Below are 22,789 nucleotides of genomic sequence, written 5' to 3' on the forward strand. Positions count from 1 at the left end.
TTGAACAAAATATATATACGTAATATATATATACACATATACGTGTGTGTTACAAATCAGAACTTTCGTTGACATATTTGGACGGAACTTCTTTTTGAAACCCAAACTATTATCTTTTAACTAAAAATCACCAGTTGAAAATCCTATTAAAAAATTTCCACATATCATTTTTGAAACATGGGTAACAAAATTTTGAAATGCAAAACTCCATTTATAAAAAGATCAAATTGCAAAAGCATACTTTACTTTTAAACAAAAAAAAAAAAGCGAGAGAGAAAGGTAGATTTGTAAAATAAAATTTAAGGAGCTTTTATTTAAACAATAGATTTATAAAATAAAAGTTAACGAGCTTTTATTTTAGAATTTATCATTTAAAGAAAAGAGAACTGCTTCACAATAAATTTTCAATTCACGAGCTTTTTCTTCAACAGACTCAGCAAGAATTTTCGTAAGTAATGGTCTAATGGGGTTTTCGTAAGATACTTTTTGTTTTTTGAATAAAATTGTTGCCAAGATTTTCAAGATCAAGAAATTAAAAATTTCCTTCACACACAACGAAAAAAAAGGACCTCTTTGAAACTTGTAATGCTAGCTATAGTTATTGTAATACCATAATTTACTGATAATGCCAAATTATATATAGTATTGATGTGCAAAGATTGAGTCAAAAGGAAACAAGATTTGAAATGCAATTTAAAGATTGATCCTAAGTGACAAACATAAAGGTGCATTTGTCTCAAAAAGGCCTTCCAGATGAATATTTTTTTAATCGGTCCTCAAAGTGTGGTGAGGAAAATAAAGGTGCGCAGATTTCACGTGATTCACGTGAAACCACTATGTTCTAGAACATTAGTTTACTCCACAAATTATGTATACGAAACATTGAATAACCAATCAAAAATATTAAACACTTCTTTAATTAGAGACACTCTTGGAGAAAAATCTTCAAACATATGCCCATGGACAAAACTTTCTCCCAATATTTTTCTGAAATTCTCATCGAGATTTCAGAATTTCCGTGGTCCCAGATATCTTTTGGGTTTTGTCACAATTTTTATAATTTTCAGTAAATACCAAGAAATATGAATAAAAATAACGATTTTGACGAGGTTGTAGTCTATTTTTTAAATAAATTGTGGAAAATATTGTAAAAATATCAAGATAATATTGGTGAAAATATCAAAAAGTTTCAAAAACATGTGTTGATGATTCACTAAATTAAATAAATTAATAGAGTAATGTTAGAGACAACAACTCAAATCTCAACTTTTGTGTATAACTAGCGTGGCATGTGAGTTGTCATTTTTTCATTGATAGATGTAATCTCTTTCATTAATTGGCGTAATAATATTTTAAACACCCACCAATAAAAAAAAAGATAAACTCACATACTACATCAGTTAGTATATAAGAGTTGAGATTTGAATTGGTGTCCTTAGTATTACTCAAATCGATTATAGTGTTAGATGATGCGTGAGATACTTGCCCGACTAATTAATAGGCCAGTCTACATGATTTTATACGTATTGGCCCAACAAGGTGATAAGGTCTGAGGTAAATCCAAAAATCAAAGTGAAAATTACATGGTTTCATAGTTTTTTACAGACCTATTATTTATGTCATATAAAATAATTAAGTGTAATCATGATTTTATTGAATGATAATTGTGTATTTTTTAGTAGAGTGAAATAAATAATATCTTTTAGCATCTTGAGTGGTATTTCTGGTTTTTTTCTCAAAATCAAAATAGCGTCCAGATTCAACAATTCTCTTATCACCGAAGAATCAAATGAACATATAGGGCTTGGAAATTTCTGGCTTCATGGAATTAATCAGCCACGTGATTATCATGGAGTTTTCATAGTCCCAAAACCTCAAAAAAGCTAGATCCACAATATCTCTTGAAGCATCCAGGCCAGTTAGGTACCCCATCTTTCCTTTGCCATGCAAGAATATCTTCAGTTAATATACTGTGCAAGAATGCATATAATACTATAAAATGGCTCTCGTCAATGTAAAACAAGAAACAACTACACAAAATGAAGAAAACAAATTACTTGCACTGCATAATTTAATTAAATACATGATAGATTAATCAAGTAAAGAGGATATATTCTGAAATCAACAAAAAAGGAATAACATTAATTGTGCTACAGTTTACAGTGAAAATTATTTTTGACACAAGGCTCACATTCCACGCTTACAAGATCCCCCTAGAAAAGCATAAGAAAAAAAAAAAAAAAAAAAAAAAAAAAAAAAAAAAAAAAAAAAAAAAAAAAAACAGACCAAGTACTGCAATATTTAACAAAACCAACATTTGGTTTATCTCTCTCTCAACATACAGATCATGCAGTCAAAGAGGAAATTTAGAGGAAGACTCAAACATCAACGGGCAAAAACCAAGCGATGATTTGCCATCAAATTCCTTATAACCACATGTGGGTTAATTCAACGTGGTCAACTAATCGTTACCACGCAAAAAATGAGCAAAGGCCCAAAAAAAAAAAAACCCGCAAAGAGTATAGGATATAGCTTGATGGCAAAACAATGTTCGTTGGTTATTTGGTCTGTAAAAATAGATAATATTTAAATGCCTAAGTTAGGTAGTTTCTTCTTGGAGATCTGGAGAAAGAGAATAAACACCGACATTTTCCGAGCTATATGTGTTCGAATATTGTACAAGTTCGCACGATTTCACATCTGTTCCAGCGCGCATATGTCACATAAATTTCAATAGAGCTTGTCGGAGGTTCTTAACTAGGTCCTTCACAGTCATGTTGAACTCATTTTCCATCTGCAAGAGAAGGAAAAAGAAAAAATATGCATGACTTTTTGTAGAGGTTTGTCAAAATTCATTTTCATGTATATGTATAAATAGACAGATTGGAGTGTTACTAGATTTCTTATGATCATATAACATTAACAATATACTTTGTATATTATTGTATCCTTGTATATATGAATTGTATTTTTCTTTTGTTATCAATAAAGATATTTGATAGAACTAGCAAAGGATATTGGTCAAGTACGTACTAGTTTTATGGCTAGTTCCTTATATAATGGTTCGTCCTAGAAATATAAATTAAACAGATGATAACATGTTTAATTAACAATTTTAACACTAGAGGCAAAAAGTTCAATTTTACCTGAGCAATTACGGTTATGTCGAAAGTGGAGTTCCCAAAGGGCAAGACACTAGTATTGACGATAGACAGATGAAGCTTCTCTATTTCACTTAACATTTTCACCATAAATCCTTTCTGCTTTTCGCAATGGATTCGGATGAGTACATCCTTCTCCGAAACTCTCGCTTCGATTTCGGGGAGTAGCACTTCGTCGGAGTGGCTGTCGTGACTGTCGTTGCTAGAAGAAGTGTCATCATCGGTACTGGAGATCATCAGTTGGGACTTCTTCACAAAAACAACGGATTCCACAGTTCTCTTCTTGTTCTGTTCCTCTAGCGTCTTCATACGTTCTTGTAGCTCTTTCACATACTTGATAGCATCACCAAGAACCGAAGCTTTGTCCATCTAAGAACATAAGATCATTGTTGCAAGCAAAAGAATCACTAAAAGATATACATCATTTAGCCTTCAAGATATATTATAAGCACACAAAGGAGGAGGAAGACAAATTTTCAAGAAATCTTAGAAGGTTTTATAAATATGAAATAGTATCTTCTTTTAAAAAAAAAATAAAATTGAGAGAGAATAACTGATATCAAATCGAAGTTTAGTACATCTCAACCAGATTGATAGTATCATAATAAAATCTTATGTAAATAAGTCTTGGGCTTGAGAAATATTGTATCGAAGTTATTATGATTATGGATATAAATAGTACCTTCTTTAGACCAGGAAGAATTGCTGAAAGAGCTATGAACCGCTGGCTGAGCTTTTCTCTTCGCCTTCTTTCGGCCATAATATGTTCTTGAGCATGTGAAGGAGTTCTGGTCATTGATGAGAAACTCCTCTTGGTCCCCTTTATAGATGTTTTTGGTGCAGAATCAATATTATCTCCATTAAGTACTGAGTGATCTTTTGTGACCACGGATGAAAAGTAGGGCACATGATCTATTTGAGACGCCGCTTCTTTCTTGGGTCTCAAGGTACTCTCAAAATTCCCATAAACATGTCGTTGAGGCCTTGTAGGTGATGAGTTTGAGTTCTCAAAACTAAGGATTAGCTGAGATGAAGGAGAACCAGAGATCTTGAGCTGTTTGGGGGGCCTATCAAAGCTGACCTGCGAATCTTTGACCGAATAATCCGAACCGCTTGATGCGGCGTTGGACGGGTTCTTGGTGGTGATGGTGGAGTATGATGAATAGCTCTCGGAAGAGAAAGATTGTTTGTAGTCCTCGCCAAGAGCTGTTGCTACTTCTTCTGAGATGAACCCAAACTGATTGAGAGAGTTCATTTCGCTTTTGTGGAAGAAGCTAGAACTGTAGTCTTGATCCAGTCCCTGAAAGCTCAAAGATATTATCTAAGAATTAATATTTTGCTGTACAAATTTGTTAGGAAATAAGAAATAATGAAGATAATAAGATAATTATATATATGCGCAATATAATAATATGAAAATCTTACCAGTTCGGAAAGCCATTTCGCCGAGGCTACGTCCATTATATTTACAAGATTATCCTCTTAATAACTGAAGAAAAGGCACAAAAAGAGTTACTTAGAAAAATTGAACACAACACCAGCTGGAAAATAACACATTTTCATATATTATTTCATGCCAATATCTTATTTCAATCTTTCGGGAAACCCCCATAACATGATGCCTCTTGACAAAACCCAAAAAGAAGAAAGTACAATAAAGTTGAAAATCATGGAAATATTATTGAAAACTGTAAATTAGGGGAGTACAGGAAAATATACACATGAAGGTAGGAAAAAAAAATTAGATCTCCAAAAAAGAAAAAGAAAAAACCTATCTATGGTTTTGAAAGATTGCTCGTTTTTCCTTGTAAGGGCCAAAACTTTTCCCCAGAAAAAGAAGAGTTGAAAGAAAGATAATTGGCTAAGAGAAGTTAGGATTTATAGAAAAAGTACTCTAGCTAGGGCTTTTGAGAAGGGGAAGAGAGAGAAGGAAAAGCCTTACTAGTACTTCACTGAGTGGCCTAGTCCTTGCAGAGAAAAGTGGTCGACAATGAAATTCCTTTTCTTCACTTTTTATAACAATTGACAAATGCCAAATGCCAATCACAACCTTATTAATCTCCAAAGGCGTTTAAACGTTTTTTTGTCTTTATTCAAATTCAGACAAATTAGACTGGCCTCCTAATCTCTCACACGTTAGTTGACGTGATTTGTGGGGCCCATATGGGCATTTCTAAATTCTCAAACTAGATCTGGGAAGAGATACTGTATGCTTCAACAATGGATTAAAAAATAATTTTTTATACATTATCTTTTCCCAAACCCTGCCAACCAAAATGTCCAAAATATTGGAATATACAATTGGCGGGTTAATCATATTTTGTTCAATCATTTTCCTCTCTTAATTGCCTAATTGACTATAAGTTTATTAATTATGAGTTATGATCATGATGGTTGCGCATACATCAATAATAATCAACTTTTATTTTGTTATATTATTACTTGTTCTTTTTTTTTTTTAATCTATATCACGACAAGAGAGTGTTATAATGAAATTGAAAGGCCCATGAGTGAAGATATAAATTCAACTCAACCCTACGGCAGTATATTTGCTAGCTAGCTCGTACAATTTTTATTCAAGCCACTGACTTCAGTGTTTTCTATAATTGACTGTAAGTTTTCTACAGTTTTTTTATTTTTTTATTTACTTGTAATAAAATCACTCTTCCAATCAATGATAAACTAATCAATATATAATGATCTCTAGGAGATCTATTAGATTTATAATTATGTGCATGTATGAATGTAATTTTCCTAAAAATAAGTTAAAGGCTTCTAGCGCAACTAACCTTTAAGAAGCTTAATAAACATCTCAACTAGATTAGCACTCCCCCTCAAACTCCTTTCCTATGTCAGACCTCCCACTCCAGTAATATTATTAAATAAAAAAAAGAGAGAAATACACAAGTTCATCATAAGACCATAAATGACTTAGGGCTTGTTTGGTAAGTATATTTAAACTATGATTTGTGTTCTGCTATAGTATTTTTTATCTCACGAAGAATTTGAATTTAGAAATTTCCCGCTAATGAAATAGAATCACTAACTTGAATATATGCACCAAACAAGCCCTTAATTAGGTTAAGAAAGCTAGTTTATATAAGAAGACGGATGGCTGTTTCGTTCAACAATACAACCCTTTTTCTTATCATTATTATTATTGAATGAAAAAGAGGAATCAAGTAGCATTAAGGACTTCAAACATATACTAACTAAGTTGGCACTGACAGGAAAAACCTATCCAACAACTAGACCCCACACTAATATTATCGAAATAATACCCATGAGAGAGAGAGAGAGAGAGAGAGAGAGAGATCGTCGGTACAAGAAATCTAAGCTGAAGACAATAGTATAACCAAAAACAAATGAATAGAGCTAATACAAAGCAACTGTAAAAGAAAGCGCAGTTTTAAGAAATGATTTAAGGATCTACTCTTCGTGAAAGGAGGAAAAAACCACGAAAGGAAAAACTTCACTGGAAAAAGATTGCAAACGTCTAGCTGAAACAAAAATAATACCAGTTATGTCAAGACAAATATGAGGGAAAAAAAAAAGAGAAAACTATATATTTCAACTGCACGCTTAGCTTAGAATTGTATCAACGATTTGCAAAGAAATTTCTATTAAAGAAAAAGAAAAAAAAAAAAAAAAAAAAAAAAAAAAACGGCTTTCCCGGATTAAAGAAAAAAAAAAAAAAAAAAAAAAAAAAAAAAAACCGGCTTGCCGTGATATGAGATTGTGAGTTCAACTCTATCGAAGGATCGTGAACGTTTTGTTTCCTTAATTTGGCCGCTATTTTTTCTTTTTTCAACTTTAAGCTTTTGTTTTTTTTGTTTTTTCCTCTCACTTAGAAGCAAGTTTTTGGTCTATAGTTGACTCTCAGCGTGAATTAATGTGATAATACAGTTCCAATTTTATAATGCCATTGACAGCAAATCACAGCTGCTGATTCTGCACGCTGTTATCAGGTTTAACTTTGCGATTGTTTTATTATAATAATAATTATTATTATGGTGTTTATAATATGCACGTGCTAAATTAATTGATTTTCCATTGCGGTCCCAATGTCAAAGTTCGCAATTATTTGTCTTTGCTTTAACTATCGAATTCCAAGAAAATGGCATCAAGATGAGCAGTATATATAAATTATCATAATTTGCGTAGTGGTTGTCTCAGCAAACTACCGTTCATTTCGCCGATTCAAGTTTAGAATTTAAATTTTACTACAGTAAAAAGTTTTCAGAAATAGTCACATCTAACTTTTTTGCTACAGTAAAAAGCTCTCACACAAAATCATATCTCAACTCGAATCAGCGAAGTGAACGGACCCTAATTAATCAATTATCAAAAAATATATAGTTTATTTACATGTATATATTATAGTACTATGGAGCAGTTAGGGTATTTTTAATTGGATGATTTTGTCATATTGATGAAGATGACCTCTTTCAAATATGCGCATGTACTGTTTTTACATTATATGTATGTGTGTGTATATATTTTTACACACACACACACACACATATATATATATATATATATATATAACGAGGTTTCTGAGTTGGATTTATGTTGTAACATTTGTAAGACTGGTGGCCGGTCCTACCATATAGCGATAAGAATTTGAATCATAGAATTATATCTAACTATTTTGTTTGTGTTTCTAAGAAATAGATAAAGACAAATACAGCGTGATTTCTTTGGCTCTTAATTATTGTTGAGCCATCAATATCAAATTTTTTTATCATATTTATCTATTCAAGTTGGGGTATATGATTAAGTTTAATATTATTTGAGTATTATTAAAACAATAGTAAGTATTATTAAAAAGTATGAATTCATAAACCATTCCAAAAGTAAACGTGTTTACACTCAGCACTAGTTCTCCCAACCCTTACCCTTCGCTAAGGACCAAGTTCTTATAATCAACAATCATAGTAAGAAGCTTCTCTCTTATTGATTTAAACCACTTGTTTTCTAATTTCTTGGGGCTAATCTCAAAAAATGTTCTGAATTTCAAGTACTTGACATTAGAACGTCTCAAAACTGACCTTGATCTATCTTGATGTCATGACAAAGTTAGTCCTTTCGTTAGCTAGCTCTTCATCAAATGTCAGAATACAACACTTGAATCGTGCTTTGATAGGCATTTGCATAAATGAATTAGGTGAATGCCCTTAGAACCCTATCAGACGTTCACATATAGAGGGAAAACTGGATAAAATATATATCAAGAATAAAATATAAACGCCACACCAAAGCCTTCTCTAATCAGTTAATTCACATGATTAGTGAAAACGCTCATTTACTTTCATTTAAATTGCTCATCATGAGCAGCTCTGATCTATTTCGTCCAGATTTTAGCGCAAGTATAATGAAAAAACTAATTTGTCACACCGAGATAGATTAGTATATATTGTTAGACATTTTGATGTCATAGATCAAATTATGGAACTTCGTGTTTCTAGAACTATTTTTGGAATTAATCCAATTTCTTATTTTGAAAATTTTACCAATCTTGGTATTTATCAACTTTTCCACAAGTATCCCAAATTTTTTTTAATAAAAAAAAAGTATTTACTAGTTTTTTGTAAAACACTTAAGTGTATTCTCCCCAATATTCAAGTATTTCTTTCTATTATTAATTTTCAGACACTAGACAAATTTTCTCAATTTTCTAAAAAAGAAATTGATGTTGGAGGAGATATCTCGCATTGCCTTACTCTTTTTTTTTTTTGGCAATAATGACCGTACTTAATGTGCATTATAGCCAACAAACTGGTTGATCTTCCATGATTTTTGGCCTATTTTTTATTTGGATGTAATCAACTGCTAATCTTCATGGTCAAACTTAGAAAGGACAATAAAAGGTCTACTGAAAGTTTTTTTTTTTTTTTTGGGCAGAATGTCTACAATTTCTTTGGTGTCGTGTACATCATGAGAATCTTAAAACCAGCAACTAGGTTATTATTTTTCAAAGTGAGATCAGCATCAGCGCATTGAAAATTATTCCCTCCATATATTTTGTTGTTCTTTTGAAAGAATTAAAAAGTATACAAATTGCATACACATACACGTACCTTTATATATCTATGTGTGTATGTGTGTGTGTATATATATATATATATATATATATATATATATATTTTGAAAGAAAAAATGAGGCGATAATAGTGCGAGTGGTCCAGTCACTAAATTCGCTCCATTTGATTTGTCAAGGTATTTGGCGCCAGGTATTACAACCGATGCACGTTGTATTGGGAAGAGTTTTTCAACGCAATTTTCCTGGATCAAAGCGTGTGTGTGTGTGTATATAGACACACATACGCTCACATGAGAACCAATATAGTTCAATACAGGAAAATTACCCGTTTTCTCCCCAAAATTTAAATTTATCTTTGTTTCCCCGAACTTCAGTAACTCTTACAAATTTTCCCCCTCAACAAAATTTTTAATTGAAAATGTCACGTGAAATGTAAAAAGTAACCAAAAAAAAAAACTCCTAATGTTAAGATGTTTAACAGAAATAACACATATCACACATATAATGAGTGTCGTTGAACCATTTTTAGTACATAGTTACTCTATTAGCTCCTTCTCGTTTAGTAATACGGAAGTGCAATTACACATTAGGAGTTGTTATTATTATTTTTTTTACTACACTAACTTTCTCTTAATTTACTTGACTTAAGGAACTTTAGAGGTTCATCAATGGCGACTAACAACAATAACATAAATAAAAATTTAACAAAGGGGAAAAATTTACAAGAGTCATTGCAGTTCGGAGAGAAAAAAACCTAAAATTAAAATTATGAGACATTTTGTGACAAAGCTTATATATAGTTGGGGATGAAAAGGTATAATTTATCCTTCAATACACCAAATTTCATGTGTAAGTGTAATTATATATCCTATCATGAGCCGATAAAAAAGGTTCTGGATTCCACTAACCCAACTGGGGAACAACATATAAATATATATATATATATATACATCATGTTATATATAATATCTCCCAATTGGATAATGTTTAGATTGATAGGTTTAGATTCGTATCTTTGGTTTATAGTATACAATAGAAGTTGTTATGCTGGCGTTTCATTCCGCACGAATGGGGAACTTCTAAGGTTTGGAGGGCCAAAAACCTTTTTGTTTATTTTGCCAGAAAATCATAGCCAACCCACCAAATCCCATAGAAAAATCATGAGGACATCGAAGCATCATTAAGTACTGGGCCATTTGTCTTTTTGGGTGCCTCGACAAATCTTGTCTAAACATTTTGTGGTGACCAAATTTATATATAAATATATATTGCGTATATAATAAGTTAGGTTCGTCTTACGTTATATTAATATGGGGAATCTGCAGTGTTGTTGGGTATACAACCTAAAATAGTAGGGTTCTATGTCATGCACCTCCTTTTCATCAAACGTAAAGTGTATTGGGGCCTCTAAGAAAATGTCGAATGGACTAGAACTTTTACCTGTTTGTTATCAATATTTTATGTAAATAGAAATGATTAAAATATATTTCTGGGCATTTTTCTGATCTTTATAATAGATAAGACCAATATGATATACGTAGGATTGTAATTTGGAGACATGCATGGTCATGTAATGATGTAAATGTTACTCAATTTGCGTGGAAAACTGAGAGTATATAAGTAAAGCCCATCTTATTTCATATACGGGTAGGAAATTATAAGATTTAGTCTCTCTGGTAAGAAGTACTTTCGACATAACATTTAATATATATATATATATATATATATGAAAAAAAAAAAAAAACATAAATATCATCATTCCCAACGGTAGGGGTCGTAGATTTGAGTCCGAATTCCTTCTGCATCATAACCTTGTTTCGGGCAACATAAATATCATTAACAGCTTATGTGTTATTTTGGATTAATTTGATTGTATGTGATACGGTATGTTGATGCTTTATGGTATTTTGGTGTGACGTTTTTCTAGTTTATTTTACTAGGCATTGTTGATTACAATTTTTTTAGCTGATTTTGCTAGGGGGCTGCGTGAACTCAGATTAATGATTATGTAATTTTGTAGTGTTCGTATGTTCAGTCATATATGTGCTATGATTTGTATAATGTATTTGGTTATATATATGTGTCGGAATTTGGTTATGAGATTCGATTTTTATTTGTTTTAGGATTTCTTTTTATTTTGCTGCATAAATGGATGATTATGTGAGGGCATTTGATTTAGCAATGGATTTTGGTATGTAGAAAGGACTTTGGCTTTTGCTTTTTGGTTTTTAAGAAATTTTTCGGGTGCTTAAATAGGTTATATGAATATGATATACATATAAGTAACTAGATTGTGTTATGTTAAGTAATTTAATTTGGTTTTGCATTGATTCTGGTTATGCGGTTATTTAGTTAAGTATGATGTTAGATTTAATTTGGTATAATACTAGAGATATTATGATATTTACTTTAAGGTTATTTTAGTAGATGAGATGATATTAGATTAATAACAATAGACTAAGATATTACGTATATACTAAAAACAGTAATAAAAGAAAATAATATATTAAATTGAAATTATCTAATACATATTTAAAGCCAAATAGTTTACTCAAAAAATAAAAAAATAAAAAAAAGATCCCAAATAGTTGTACTGTGTTTTTAATGATAGCAAAGCAATTATGGTTAAGCTTTAGAGTGTATTTTGATTGTGTGCCAGTATGGAGATTGAGGGTGAGAACCTTATAAAGGGAACTCTTGTTCTATTTATAGAGTTGGGTCAACTGATAAGTTGGTTACCTCGACTTGCATGATCGTAGAGGTTGGAAAGATCGTGTGGAGTCTCATTTTTGGACCTCATTTTGCAAGAATCATCTCCTACTCATTGATAGAGCTGCTCAACACCACCCGTACCTTATAACATTGTTATATGAGAAATGGGCTTCTCTCTGGTGAGCATAGTACCATGTTCTTTGTTTGTGCATGAGGTTGTTGAGATTTGTCCGGATATTAGGATCTTCTTTCTTCTATCAATGAGCAATGTAGCCAGCTTTCTTTTTAACGAAATTGTAAGACAAGATCATCATAGTAATTTGCACTTTTGTCTAGTGGAACAAGTGCTATGATAATTGTTCGGGTCTGATAGATTCGGTGGGTACGACATGTACAAAGTATGCACGTGTAAGTACCGGATTCAGTGGTGTCGATACTGACGCGGAAGAAACACGAGGCATTCACAGAGAAATTTGTATGGTAGGACCTCCAACAGAGAAGAATTGATCGGTTAGGCCCAAAGTAAGCCAAAGAAAATGAATTCTATGGCCTACTTTGTCGCCACCTTACCAAGACACCAACTTACGCATGGGAGGACTTTGAATACAGTTATGGAGATCGCATGGACGAAGTATGGTGGGAGGAGTAACTGAACGGTTGACAGAGATTTGACTCGGAGAGTGTGGATAAGGCTTATTTGGAGAAATGCTCTGAGAACAAGTGCAATTGCCTCCGGAGCGGATGTCTGACTCGTAAGGTATGGATAATGCTATTTGGAAGAGTTGGTATGAATTTCTTCTTCGGAGGAACACAGGTCGCTCATGAGCAAGCTTTACAGACTTTCAACAAATGAGGCAAAGTCCACTTCAGAGGAACACATGTTGCTCCGAGAGTAGACGTCGGCAGACAAAGTTTTATGACTTTCCGAAAGTGTGCTCCGGAACAGCGGAGTCTGGCCACAAAGGCAAATTTTTCAGACCTCCGAAGAAACCTCAAAAACTTCAAATGTAGCTTGTAGATGAGTTTGGATTGACCAAACAAAGTGTTTTGAGACTTTTTTAGGATGAACACTCAAGATCTGGGCAGAGTTTCGCTAAGTATTTCGAGGATCTTCGAGCCCGAAGAGCACAAGCTCGAAGAACACATAGCCTTTAACATAAAAGGCTTTCTCTCAAAGGAAGATCACTCATAATTTTAGTAAGGAAGATATCTTTTCAAATGATCAAGTATAAGAATGGTCTAACTATTTTTTTTTTTTTTTTGAAGTGTTGATGAAGAGGGTATTTATAGGAGAAGTTTGAAAGATTTTGGTGGTTGCTCTGGAGTCGTACAATCACGCCTTGATAAAGACTTGTACAAACTATTTCCTTCCGGAGCAACTGCATCAAGTGGCTTTCCTCTTTGACAAACAAATTGGTCGAAAATGGGTGTATTTGGAGACCAAATCTGGAATTCGCGCTAACATTAGACCTTCCCCAGGTCTAGAGATCATGGAGTGGTTGACTAAATCTAGTGCTCCGTGGAAACTTCTATTTTCGGAGGTCTGAACACACGTTAGACCAACTCGAGAGCGCCACCATCTGTTTTTGGCTAAACAGCCGTCGCTGGAGCACCTGACACATTCAACCTTCATAGAGCACGAGAAGAACCTTCGGACACAGAGGAGTCTCTCAGTGCATGGGAGGTATCTTCGGTCACAGAGGAGTCCCTTGGAGCATGGGAAGCATTTTTGTGAAGGCATCTGCAGTGACGCCTCTGTGAAGGCATCCATAGTACCTCCTCCAGAGCAACAACTGCCACAGAAACGAATCATTGCCAGCTCTAGAGCAAAAAAACTTCTCATCTGGCGCCGGAAGGGAAGGTTCCACGACTTAACATCTGAACTTTTGAGTCTTCAAAGGCTGAGGAAAGGATTTCTAAGGCTCCTAAAAGGTAAACAAAGGCTTTTAGGGGTTGGATTCTCCATCACTCATTCATTCCTTAACCCAATTATTTTAAAACCCCCAAAACATGACTTAAAATCAGATCGAACTAAGAAATAAATGGATCCATTCAATTACCTATGGCCCACGAAACCACGGCTCATATGAGTTCTTCAAACGTGGCTTGGATCTACGAAGCGAGCTCAACAGTATCACGATATATAATTATTAGGCTTGGACCCTTGTACGAGCCTCGTAAAAAACGACCATAAACAATAATAACAGCTTGAGTTTTGTGAAACATATATTTCATTTTGCAAAAACACCGTGAATCATGAGTATGTCATAATTACTTGACTTTGTATCCAACCGTGGGCCAAACTTGTGCATGCTTTGGTCAAAAAATTAATTTTAAAAATGCCATTTAAACTAAGAATTCTAGTTCGACATAGAGTTAACAATAATAATAATAAGTTATATAAAATCATTTAAAACAACCTATAAATTAATGTAATTCAAGAAACGTATAGTTCGGTGGACAAGTTTATTTAAAATCTATATTTTGAAGGGTATTTATAAAAGTATAATTAGTGTTGGGTATTTATAGGAGAAGTTTGAAAGATTTTTACGGTTACTCCGGAGCAGTACAATCAATCCCTAATAGAGGCTTGTACGAACTATTTCTTTCTGGAGCAACTGCATCAGGTGGCTTTCCTCTTTGACAAACAAATTGGTCGAAAATGGGTGTATTTGGAGACCAAATCCGGAATTCTCGCTAATATTAGACCTTCCTCAGGTCTAGAGATCATGGAGTGTTTGACTAAATCTAGTGCTCCGTGGACACTTCTATTCTCGGAGGTCAGAACACACGTCAGACTAGCTCCAGAGCGCCGCCATCCGTTTTTGGCTAAATAGCCGTCGCTGGAGCACCTAACACATTCAACATCCATAGAGCACGAGAAGAACCTTCGGACATAGAGGAGTCTCTCAATGCATAGGAGGTATCTTTGGTCACAGAGGAGTCTCTTGGAGCATGGGAAGCATCTTTGTGAAGGCATATGTAGGGACGCCTCTGTGAAGGCATCCATAGTGACGCCTCTGGAGCAACAACTGCCACGGAGACGAATCCTTGCGAGCTCCAAAGCAAAAAAACTTCTCGTTTGGCGCCGAAAGGGAAGGTTCCACAACTTAAATTATGGAATTTCGAGTCTTCAAAGGCTGAGGAAAGGATCTCTAAGACTCCTAAAAGGTAAACAAAGGCTTTTAGGGGTTGGATTCTCCATCAACCATTTATTCCTTAACTCAATTATTTTAAAACCCCCTAAGCAGGACTTAAAATCGAATCAGACTAAAAAACAAATGGGCCCGTTCAATTGCCCATGACCCACCAAATCGCGGCCCATATGAGTTTTCCAAGCGTGACTTGGATCCACGAAGCGAGTCCAACAGTGTCACGATACAAAATTATTGAACTTAGACCCTTGTACAAGCCTTGCAAAAAACGACCATCAACAATGATAACAGCTTGAGTTTTGTAAAACATATATTTCATTTTGCAATCGTGAATCATATTCATGAGTATGTCATAATCACTTGACTTTGTATCCAACCGTGGGCCAAACTTGTACATGCTTTGGTCAAAAGATTAATTTTAAAAATGCCATTTAAACTAAGTACTCTAGTTCAACAAAGAGTAAACAAAAAATAATAATAATAATAATTTATATAAAATCATTTAAAAAAACTTATAAATTAATGTAATTTAAGAAATACATAAAACGTCTAGTTCCGTAGAAAAGTTTATTTAAAATCTATATTTTAAAAGGCATTTATAAAATTATAATTAGTGTCGGGTCATATTTTTTTTTTAGTATCATAAATAGAATAGATGTTCGGAAAAATTTTCCTAATTAGAGGATAAAAAGAAATGAACGCTTTACAAAGTTTGTTTGAGAGAAAGTTGAATTAGAGTACATAGTTCAGAGAATTGTTATAGTTTTTTTTTTTTTTTTTTTCCATATAGTTCTAGGTAATGGCACTGTTTTTCTCCTTTTTTTTTCTAATACCATGGACGATTTTCAACACATCTGCACATGTTTATTTTCTCATCATTCAGATATGTTATCTTGTAATCTATCCTCTTGGGAAAACGGTTTTTCTAGGGATAAATGAATCTTCAGATAAGAAGATTCCCTCTCTCCCATATTAAGCCAAAGAGCAACGTTTTTAATTTGACCATCTTGTCGTCAACTGGTTATCTCTAAACTGAGTAATAATTACCTATAACTGACTCTATCACTTACCCTTCTGCCAAGAAATATGAACTTCATTTTGTGTAATTTGCCAAAAGATCCCAGTTTGATTTACTTTTGTGGTCCCTCACTTTCAGAAAATTGATGTCCGACCCAGTGCCAATCCATGAAATCATACCTGTAATATGTATAGATATTGAGCATAAGAACGATAAAATAATGACATTTATTTAGGCCTTAACACTGTAGCAAGAACAGTAATGGAATTTCTGTCAAATCCGCCTATGGAATTCCCTGTTCAAATAGACAAATTGAACTATAAAAAACAACTAATACTCCGTTTATTTTACCGATTTAAGTTTAAAATTCGAGTTTTGCTACAGTAAAAAACTCTCATAAACAGTCACATCTAACTTTTTTACTACAGTAAAAAACTCTCACATAAAATCGCATCTCAACTCAGAATCAGCGAACTAAACAAATTCTAAATAAATAATAAGTACATAAACTTTATACTCCATGTAGTGGTCTAACAGAGAAGTTGATAGGAAAATAGGACTGGAGATCTGGTTTTTGAAAAACAATTCCGCTGAAAATAATAAAATTATATCTCAGCATTTTCGCTAAATATCTCAAATGATGAAGGAAAATTAAAAAAAGGATTTTCTAAAAGAGTAGGATTCCAGTTGCAAGAGCTACTTTGATAGGAATTTACCAAATAATTTACATTCTCTTTAATCTCTAATCTCTTTCAAATTCCTTTAAACCACCGACTGCATCCAACGCTTTTCTTCTTTATCGTCTTTCGTTGCATCAAATTCCTAACCTCGGCTACTTCAGACCACAAACCAGCTCTTGCATAAATGTGCGCTAATGTTATGAAAGGGGCGGCGTTACGCGGCTCCATCTTGATGAGATGTTCAGCAGCCTCTCTCCCAAGTTCTACTTCACCGTGCTCCTTGCAAAAACCCAAGAAGGAACTCCACATTACATAACTTGCACTACAAGGCATTTCCTCCATTAACTCCTTTGCCTCTCTCAGATGCCCATTTCTTGCATAAAGGTCGACCAAGCAAGCATATTGATCTATCTCGGGAATAAGCCCGTAATCATTGATCATTTTATTGAAATAGTTTATTCCTCCTTCAAGGAATCCAACATGGTTGCAGGCAGTCAAAACAGCAGTAAAGCAAACATGGTCTGGCTTGAAGCATTCTTCAGCCGCCAAATGGTCGAAAAGCTCCAATGCTTCTGATCCCCTACCGCTCTGAGCGTAACCCGTGATCATTGAAGTCCACATTATTGTATTCTTTTCAACTGTCTGATCAAATACGCAGCGAGCTTCATCAATGCAACCACATTTTGAATACATATCTATCAAAGTACTGGCCACAAAAACATTGCTTTCTGAACCCATTTTTGTGACCAGAGAGTGCACTTTGCTTCCTTCTTGGAGTACTGTGAGGTTCCCACAAGCATTTAAAACGCTAGTTAAAGCATGCTCATTTGGACTCAAATTCATATTCCTCATCTCTGCAAATAATCTCAGAGCCTCCTCTCCATATAAGTTCTGTGAATACCCTGAAATCATAGAACTGAGTAGTATAATGTCCCTCTCTGTTGTCTCGCCAAACACCAATGCAGCTTGATCTATTTCGCCCCATTTCGAATAACAATCAATCAAAGAGCTGACCACAAAATTGTTGCCACCAAAACCGAGTTTGATAACATGAGCATGGAGCAATAAACCTTGTTCAAGCCCGTCTTTTATCTCAGAACATGCACTTATAACACCAACATATGTAAAACTATTCGGTTTAATTTCGGTACTAAGCATCTCTTTCAACATCAGTATAGCTTCTCTTTGATGCCCTTTCTTCGAAAACCCACATATAATTGACGTCCACGAAACTTGATCATGCCGTTCCATGCCATAAAACACCCTTCTTGCATCCACAATGGCATTGCACTTCGCATACAAATCCACGAGCGCGCTGTTCAAGATCAAATTGTCTTCATGTCCCATATGAACAATGCCAGCATGAAACTGCAAACCCAAGCGGAAATTGAAGGTCTTCGCACAAGCATTCAGCGCCGTGCATAGCAAGTACTTTGTGGGCTTCTTTCCTAGTCTGTTCAGCCGACAAAAGGACTCCAATGTTTCATTAACACTCCCATGCTTAACCGGTTCTCTATCATAGCCATTTTTCCATTCTTTCTCAATCCCATTACGCGGCGAGCTATGAACAGAAGAAACTTCAAATTCTGGACCAAAATGATGAGCCTCGTCCCTTTGAGGACTTTCATCGAACAGCTGGCGAGCCGCAGTTAGGATTCGTCTATAAAGAGAACAAGGGCGTGAAGTCTTCAAGATGGAAACATGACATAGCCAAGAGGTACGAAAGATGATGAGCATGTAGATTGTTGACAAATTAATCCACAAATCGTAACTATGGCGGCCACAAAAAATGATCAAAACAGCAAAAACTGTAAAGAAACGCACAAGAAAATTTGCATGCTAAACAAATGGGTTTTTTTTTATTTACATTTATCTTTTTTAAAAATTTGTTGGTGTTGGTTTTTGAAAAAAAAAAAAAAAAAAAAAAAGATCAGAAAACGGGAGGGAAAGGTTGGGAGGCCGAGCAATGGAAGAGATAAGGAACAAATGGGGACCATAATAATGAGGATGTTCTATTTTAGAGAATTTTAAAAAATATCATCAATAAAATAATATTATTTTATTTTTCTAACAAGTAATACTATTTATTTTTACAACTGTTATTAAAATTGTCTTATGCCACTCATAATTTCTAGGTTATTTACTTACAGTAGTCTTCATAACACGCACGCATTATCTTTTATATCTTACAAGTTATTTATCGTAATAGTATTAAAATTTTATGTAGAATATAAATAATAAAATTGAAAATAACAATAATTAAACTTAAAATTTTTTCTACTTTTTTAATTTTTCCCTGAAATTTTTATTCTCTTCTGAAAGAGGAAAAATAAACTATTTTTGGGATTTTGTGTACTAAAAGTTAAAAGTTTACAGAAAAAAAAAATAGTTTTAAAAATGTCTCCGAAATTATGGACCCGGTGATGACCGTTTATGTTTGTACTTTTAAATAATAGAAGAAGATAAAATAAGTTGTAACTTTTTAATTAGTATTTAGATAATGCCTGAAAAAATATTTTATATCTAAAAAAGGCTTTTAAACTTATTTACGTAAAAAAGTCAAAAATACTTATTATTATAAAAAATAATGTAATAAAAAGATATTAATGAGATATTTAATTTATTATTCACAAATAAAAAATTAAAAAGATAAATAAAAAAGTTTTTTATATTTTAAAAGTGCTTAAAAAGCTAAAAATACTTTAAAATTATCTATCTAAATAAATTTAAAAGTGACTTTTAAATTATTTTAATTTGTCTCCGAACTTTAAAATGCACAGCTCATTTCAAATTCCTGAGGACTCAGTACTGCATTTTAACGTTTTGGAGCCAAATTGACACAGGCCCCATTTGGGGTTGCTGCGCTGTCAAGAAAAGTGCTTGTAGAGGACGTTTTTCTTAAAACATGTGTTTGGTAAAAGCACCATTTTTTAGAAGCTGACCCATAATTATGTACCCAACAAATCATCACTGCCTAAACAACGGCAACCTTAGCCCCAGCCTAGGCCTCCTATAGCTGCTTCTTCACATCTTCGGCTTCAACTTCTCTGACAATGCAGCTCCGGCAACGACCAAAATAGGATAAAAGCAGGTTGTTTTAAAATACTCATGTATTTTTTTTTTTTGTTAGATCACATCTTCAATGAAGACAAAAAAAAAAAAAAAAAAAAAAAAAAAACCTTCTACCAAAAATTTCTAGTGATCCCCAAAATATCAATTAATTAATTAGCATATGAACAGGAGAGTTCAGACTAAAGCTCGAAGAAGAATCCTTTCCTACATACAAATACAATCAGACTTCTTATCTGCCAAGGGTGAAAAAAATAATACAATGAGACAACTAATTAACACAGTTAAATTATGAAAGCCATTCACCATCTACCCAGTTTTCTCCAAAAACATGGGTTTTTTCCAGGTAGCAGATCAGAGCCCCTCTCCAAATCAAAATCTATGCCAGCACCATATATGATAGATGTATCAATCCTTAGCCTGAGTCCAGATCTTCACAGTCTTGTCGTTTCCGAGTGAACCGGATGCAATCATATTCTCAGTTGGGTGACAAGATACTGATATAACTGTGTCAGTGTGACCTTCCAATTTCTGTAGAATGTTCCTGGTTTGCAATTCCCACAAGTACACACAATTATCTTCAGATCCACTGACAATATATTTCCCATTTGTCACGGAAAATGTGGATGCGATGCAGTATTTCGAATTAACGTGGCCGGTGTATGTCTTCAGAAATTTCCCCTTTGAGAAGTCCCATAGCCTCTGTTAACACATAATGTCAATTCCAAATTGGTTTTGATACATAGAATGAAAAGAAACAATTTCCAGTAATGTCGTTGAATAAAGCAAGAAGAACATGTAAAATTGGCATAATATGTGTCGGTTGCTCTTGACTTCCGGTTCGTTATTCATGCACAAACATCTTAAGCAAAACCAGAATCCATTTTAAAATGTTCCAATGGAAATCTTGGCCTAAACTAGAGGGGGTCCCAAAACTAAAGTTTTCATACTAAAGAAGAATTTTAATAACAAAATCAGCAAAACAATACCAGCTAAAATGAAATTTACATCATACAGATCCCATGGAAAATAAGCTTTAAGATCAATTTTAAGTCAGTCTAAGGAGCGCTGATCAGCGACAGGACACAATAAGATAAAAAAAGAAATCGGCCATCCTGTGCCTACTGCATCACATCTACAGTTTACATTTCAAATTAAAATTGAAGCCAGATTCATAAATAGCTAATAACATGAAAGAATTTCAAACAAATATATCAACTTAACCCAAGAACTTATTTGAAGTCATGAAAAAAGAGCAGAGTTGGAGAAAAAGAACAGTGAGTATTGAAGCTTCAAATAATGAACTAAAAGTTAACAGACTTGGATACGAAACAAGAAGAATGATAAAGAAAACGAACGTGTAACCATCAATTTCAACCAAGGGGAAAAGAAAATTTTTAATATATATATATATATATTTGAGAAATGTATTAATAACAATGCTTTCCCAGGAAATACTACAATTCTATAATTCACTTTTAGCAAATATCACAGCTTTGGATACCAAAAACAGAAGACAAAAATCAAACACAATCTTGTTGTGTTCTAGTTTAGACCATTAAACCTTTATCAAGTGTCATATATTTTTACTAACATAATCCTGTTATTGTGATCTAGATTTACAAAGACATGATAAACTAGAACTTCATAAAGCCATTCAACGTTTCAGCCATTCAACGTTTCAGAAATAACCAGAGAATAAAGTTATGAAATTTTAACAAACAAGTTACAAAAACAGAGAAATCAAAGACTATTCGTTTTTTACTTCACCAGAAATATTCAGAGAATTAAGCGAGCATTCACAGACATATTAACAAACACTTGAAAAGCAAACTTAAAATTCAACGAAAAAATCAAACCTTTTAAACGAAGAACAAAACAGAAACGAAATCTCACTTACCAAAGTATTATCTAAAGTGCCAACGAGAATGAACTTCCCATTGGGGGAGAATTTGACATACGAAACCGGCGGATTCTCGTCATCGATTAGAGTCTTCATACAATGCCCCGTCGAAGCGTCCCAAATCCTACACAAGCCGTCGTAGCTGCTCGACACTATCAACGAGCCGTCGCGATTGAAATCGACGGCAGTGACGGGATCGGAATGCGCAGGCAGGACCTTGAGGCACTTCCCGGTCTTGACGTCCCAAATGCGGACGGTCTCGTCGAAGGAGCCGGAGACGAGCATGTTGGACTGAGGGTTGAAGTTGACGCAGAAGACGTAGTTGGTGTGGCCATGGAGGGTCTTGATGAGGGAGCCGGTGGCGACGTCCCAGAGGCGTAGGGTCTTGTCGTCGGAGGCGGAGACGAGGAAGCGGGAGTCAGAGGAGAAGGCGAGGTCGGAGACGCCTTGGTCGTGGCCTTGGAATTCGTGGAGAGGAGAGACGGGATCGGCGGCGGCGCCGTCGAGGGATACGGAGTAGGTGCGGAGGGTCTTGTCGGCGGAGGAGGAGGCAAGGAGGCGCCCGTTGGATGAGAATTTGACGGCGGAGATGGCGCGCTTATGGCCCGTTAGGGTTTGAGTGAGGGAGTAGGGTTTGAAGGATTCCGATGGCTCCGCCGACGACATTTTTCTTCTCTCTCTCTCTCTTTCTTTTTTTTTTAAATTTTCCAATCAACAATTTATGCGGGTTTTGGAGGGAATAGTGTTTAGCCGAAATACAAGAGAGAGATGGAGCAGCTTTAGGAGATTGGAGAGGAGAGAGTTTTCTTTTTGTTTATTTTTTGAATACGGATTGTTTGCAACTGGGGACTACTTAAAAATAGTCTGAAATGCATTTAAATTTAATACTTGCATATATAATTTAAAGATAATTTAAAATGCTTGAATTATAATTTAACTATAATTTCATATAGTTTTAAGGGAAATTCCATACATGACTATAGGACTAAAAGTCAAAATTCAAGAAATGGATTTTTGTTTAATATGAGATTTGAATTGCAGAAAGAAT

General features: G+C 34.2%; 3 protein-coding genes across 3 annotated transcripts; all 3 read right to left on the reverse strand.

Annotated features, from left to right (window-relative positions):
• Positions 1 to 2,719: 2,719 nt before the first annotated feature.
• On the reverse strand, positions 2,720 to 4,622 carry LOC21399162 (transcription factor bHLH18). The gene is made up of 4 exons (XM_024171274.1): positions 4,587 to 4,622; positions 3,844 to 4,461; positions 3,147 to 3,530; positions 2,720 to 2,794 (listed from the first exon to the last, which is right to left on the reverse strand). Exons 1-4 carry the CDS (start codon positions 4,620 to 4,622, stop codon positions 2,720 to 2,722), a joined length of 1,113 nt encoding a protein of 370 aa, XP_024027042.1.
• An 11,466-nt stretch (positions 4,623 to 16,088) lies between these two features.
• LOC21399163 (pentatricopeptide repeat-containing protein At2g13600) lies at positions 16,089 to 18,652 on the reverse strand. The gene is made up of 2 exons (XM_024171270.1): positions 16,806 to 18,652; positions 16,089 to 16,268 (listed from the first exon to the last, which is right to left on the reverse strand). The coding sequence occupies exon 1, from the start codon at positions 18,504 to 18,506 to the stop codon at positions 16,842 to 16,844; it is 1,665 nt and encodes a 554-aa protein (XP_024027038.1). The 5' UTR covers positions 18,507 to 18,652; the 3' UTR covers positions 16,089 to 16,268; positions 16,806 to 16,841.
• A 1,326-nt stretch (positions 18,653 to 19,978) lies between these two features.
• Positions 19,979 to 22,558, reverse strand: LOC21399164 (COMPASS-like H3K4 histone methylase component WDR5A). The gene is made up of 2 exons (XM_010106803.2): positions 21,739 to 22,558; positions 19,979 to 20,540 (listed from the first exon to the last, which is right to left on the reverse strand). The coding sequence occupies exons 1-2, from the start codon at positions 22,405 to 22,407 to the stop codon at positions 20,247 to 20,249; spliced, it is 963 nt and encodes a 320-aa protein (XP_010105105.1). The 5' UTR covers positions 22,408 to 22,558; the 3' UTR covers positions 19,979 to 20,246.
• Positions 22,559 to 22,789: the final 231 nt, after the last annotated feature.

This window comes from Morus notabilis, unplaced genomic scaffold (assembly GCF_000414095.1).
Source record: "Morus notabilis unplaced genomic scaffold, ASM41409v2 Scaffold502, whole genome shotgun sequence".
Lineage (NCBI taxonomy): Eukaryota > Viridiplantae > Streptophyta > Magnoliopsida > Rosales > Moraceae > Morus > Morus notabilis.

Excerpts from the sequence above, each read along its gene's own strand:
- LOC21399162 (XM_024171274.1), bottom strand. The coding sequence starts at position 4,622 with ATGGACGTAGCCTCGGCGAAATGGCTTTCCGAACTG. Across the intron at positions 3,531-3,843 it reads TTCTTCCTGGTCTAAAGAAG|ATGGACAAAGCTTCGGTTCT; the intron begins GTACTATTTATA and ends TTATGTTCTTAG. Across the intron at positions 2,795-3,146 it reads ACATAACCGTAATTGCTCAG|ATGGAAAATGAGTTCAACAT; the intron begins GTAAAATTGAAC and ends CTTCTCTTGCAG.
- LOC21399163 (XM_024171270.1), bottom strand. The coding sequence starts at position 18,506 with ATGCTCATCATCTTTCGTACCTCTTGGCTATGTCATGTTTCCATCTTG.
- LOC21399164 (XM_010106803.2), bottom strand. The coding sequence starts at position 22,407 with ATGTCGTCGGCGGAGCCATCGGAATCCTTCAAACCCTACTCCCTCACT. Across the intron at positions 20,541-21,738 it reads GCACTTTAGATAATACTTTG|AGGCTATGGGACTTCTCAAA; the intron begins GTAAGTGAGATT and ends ATGTGTTAACAG.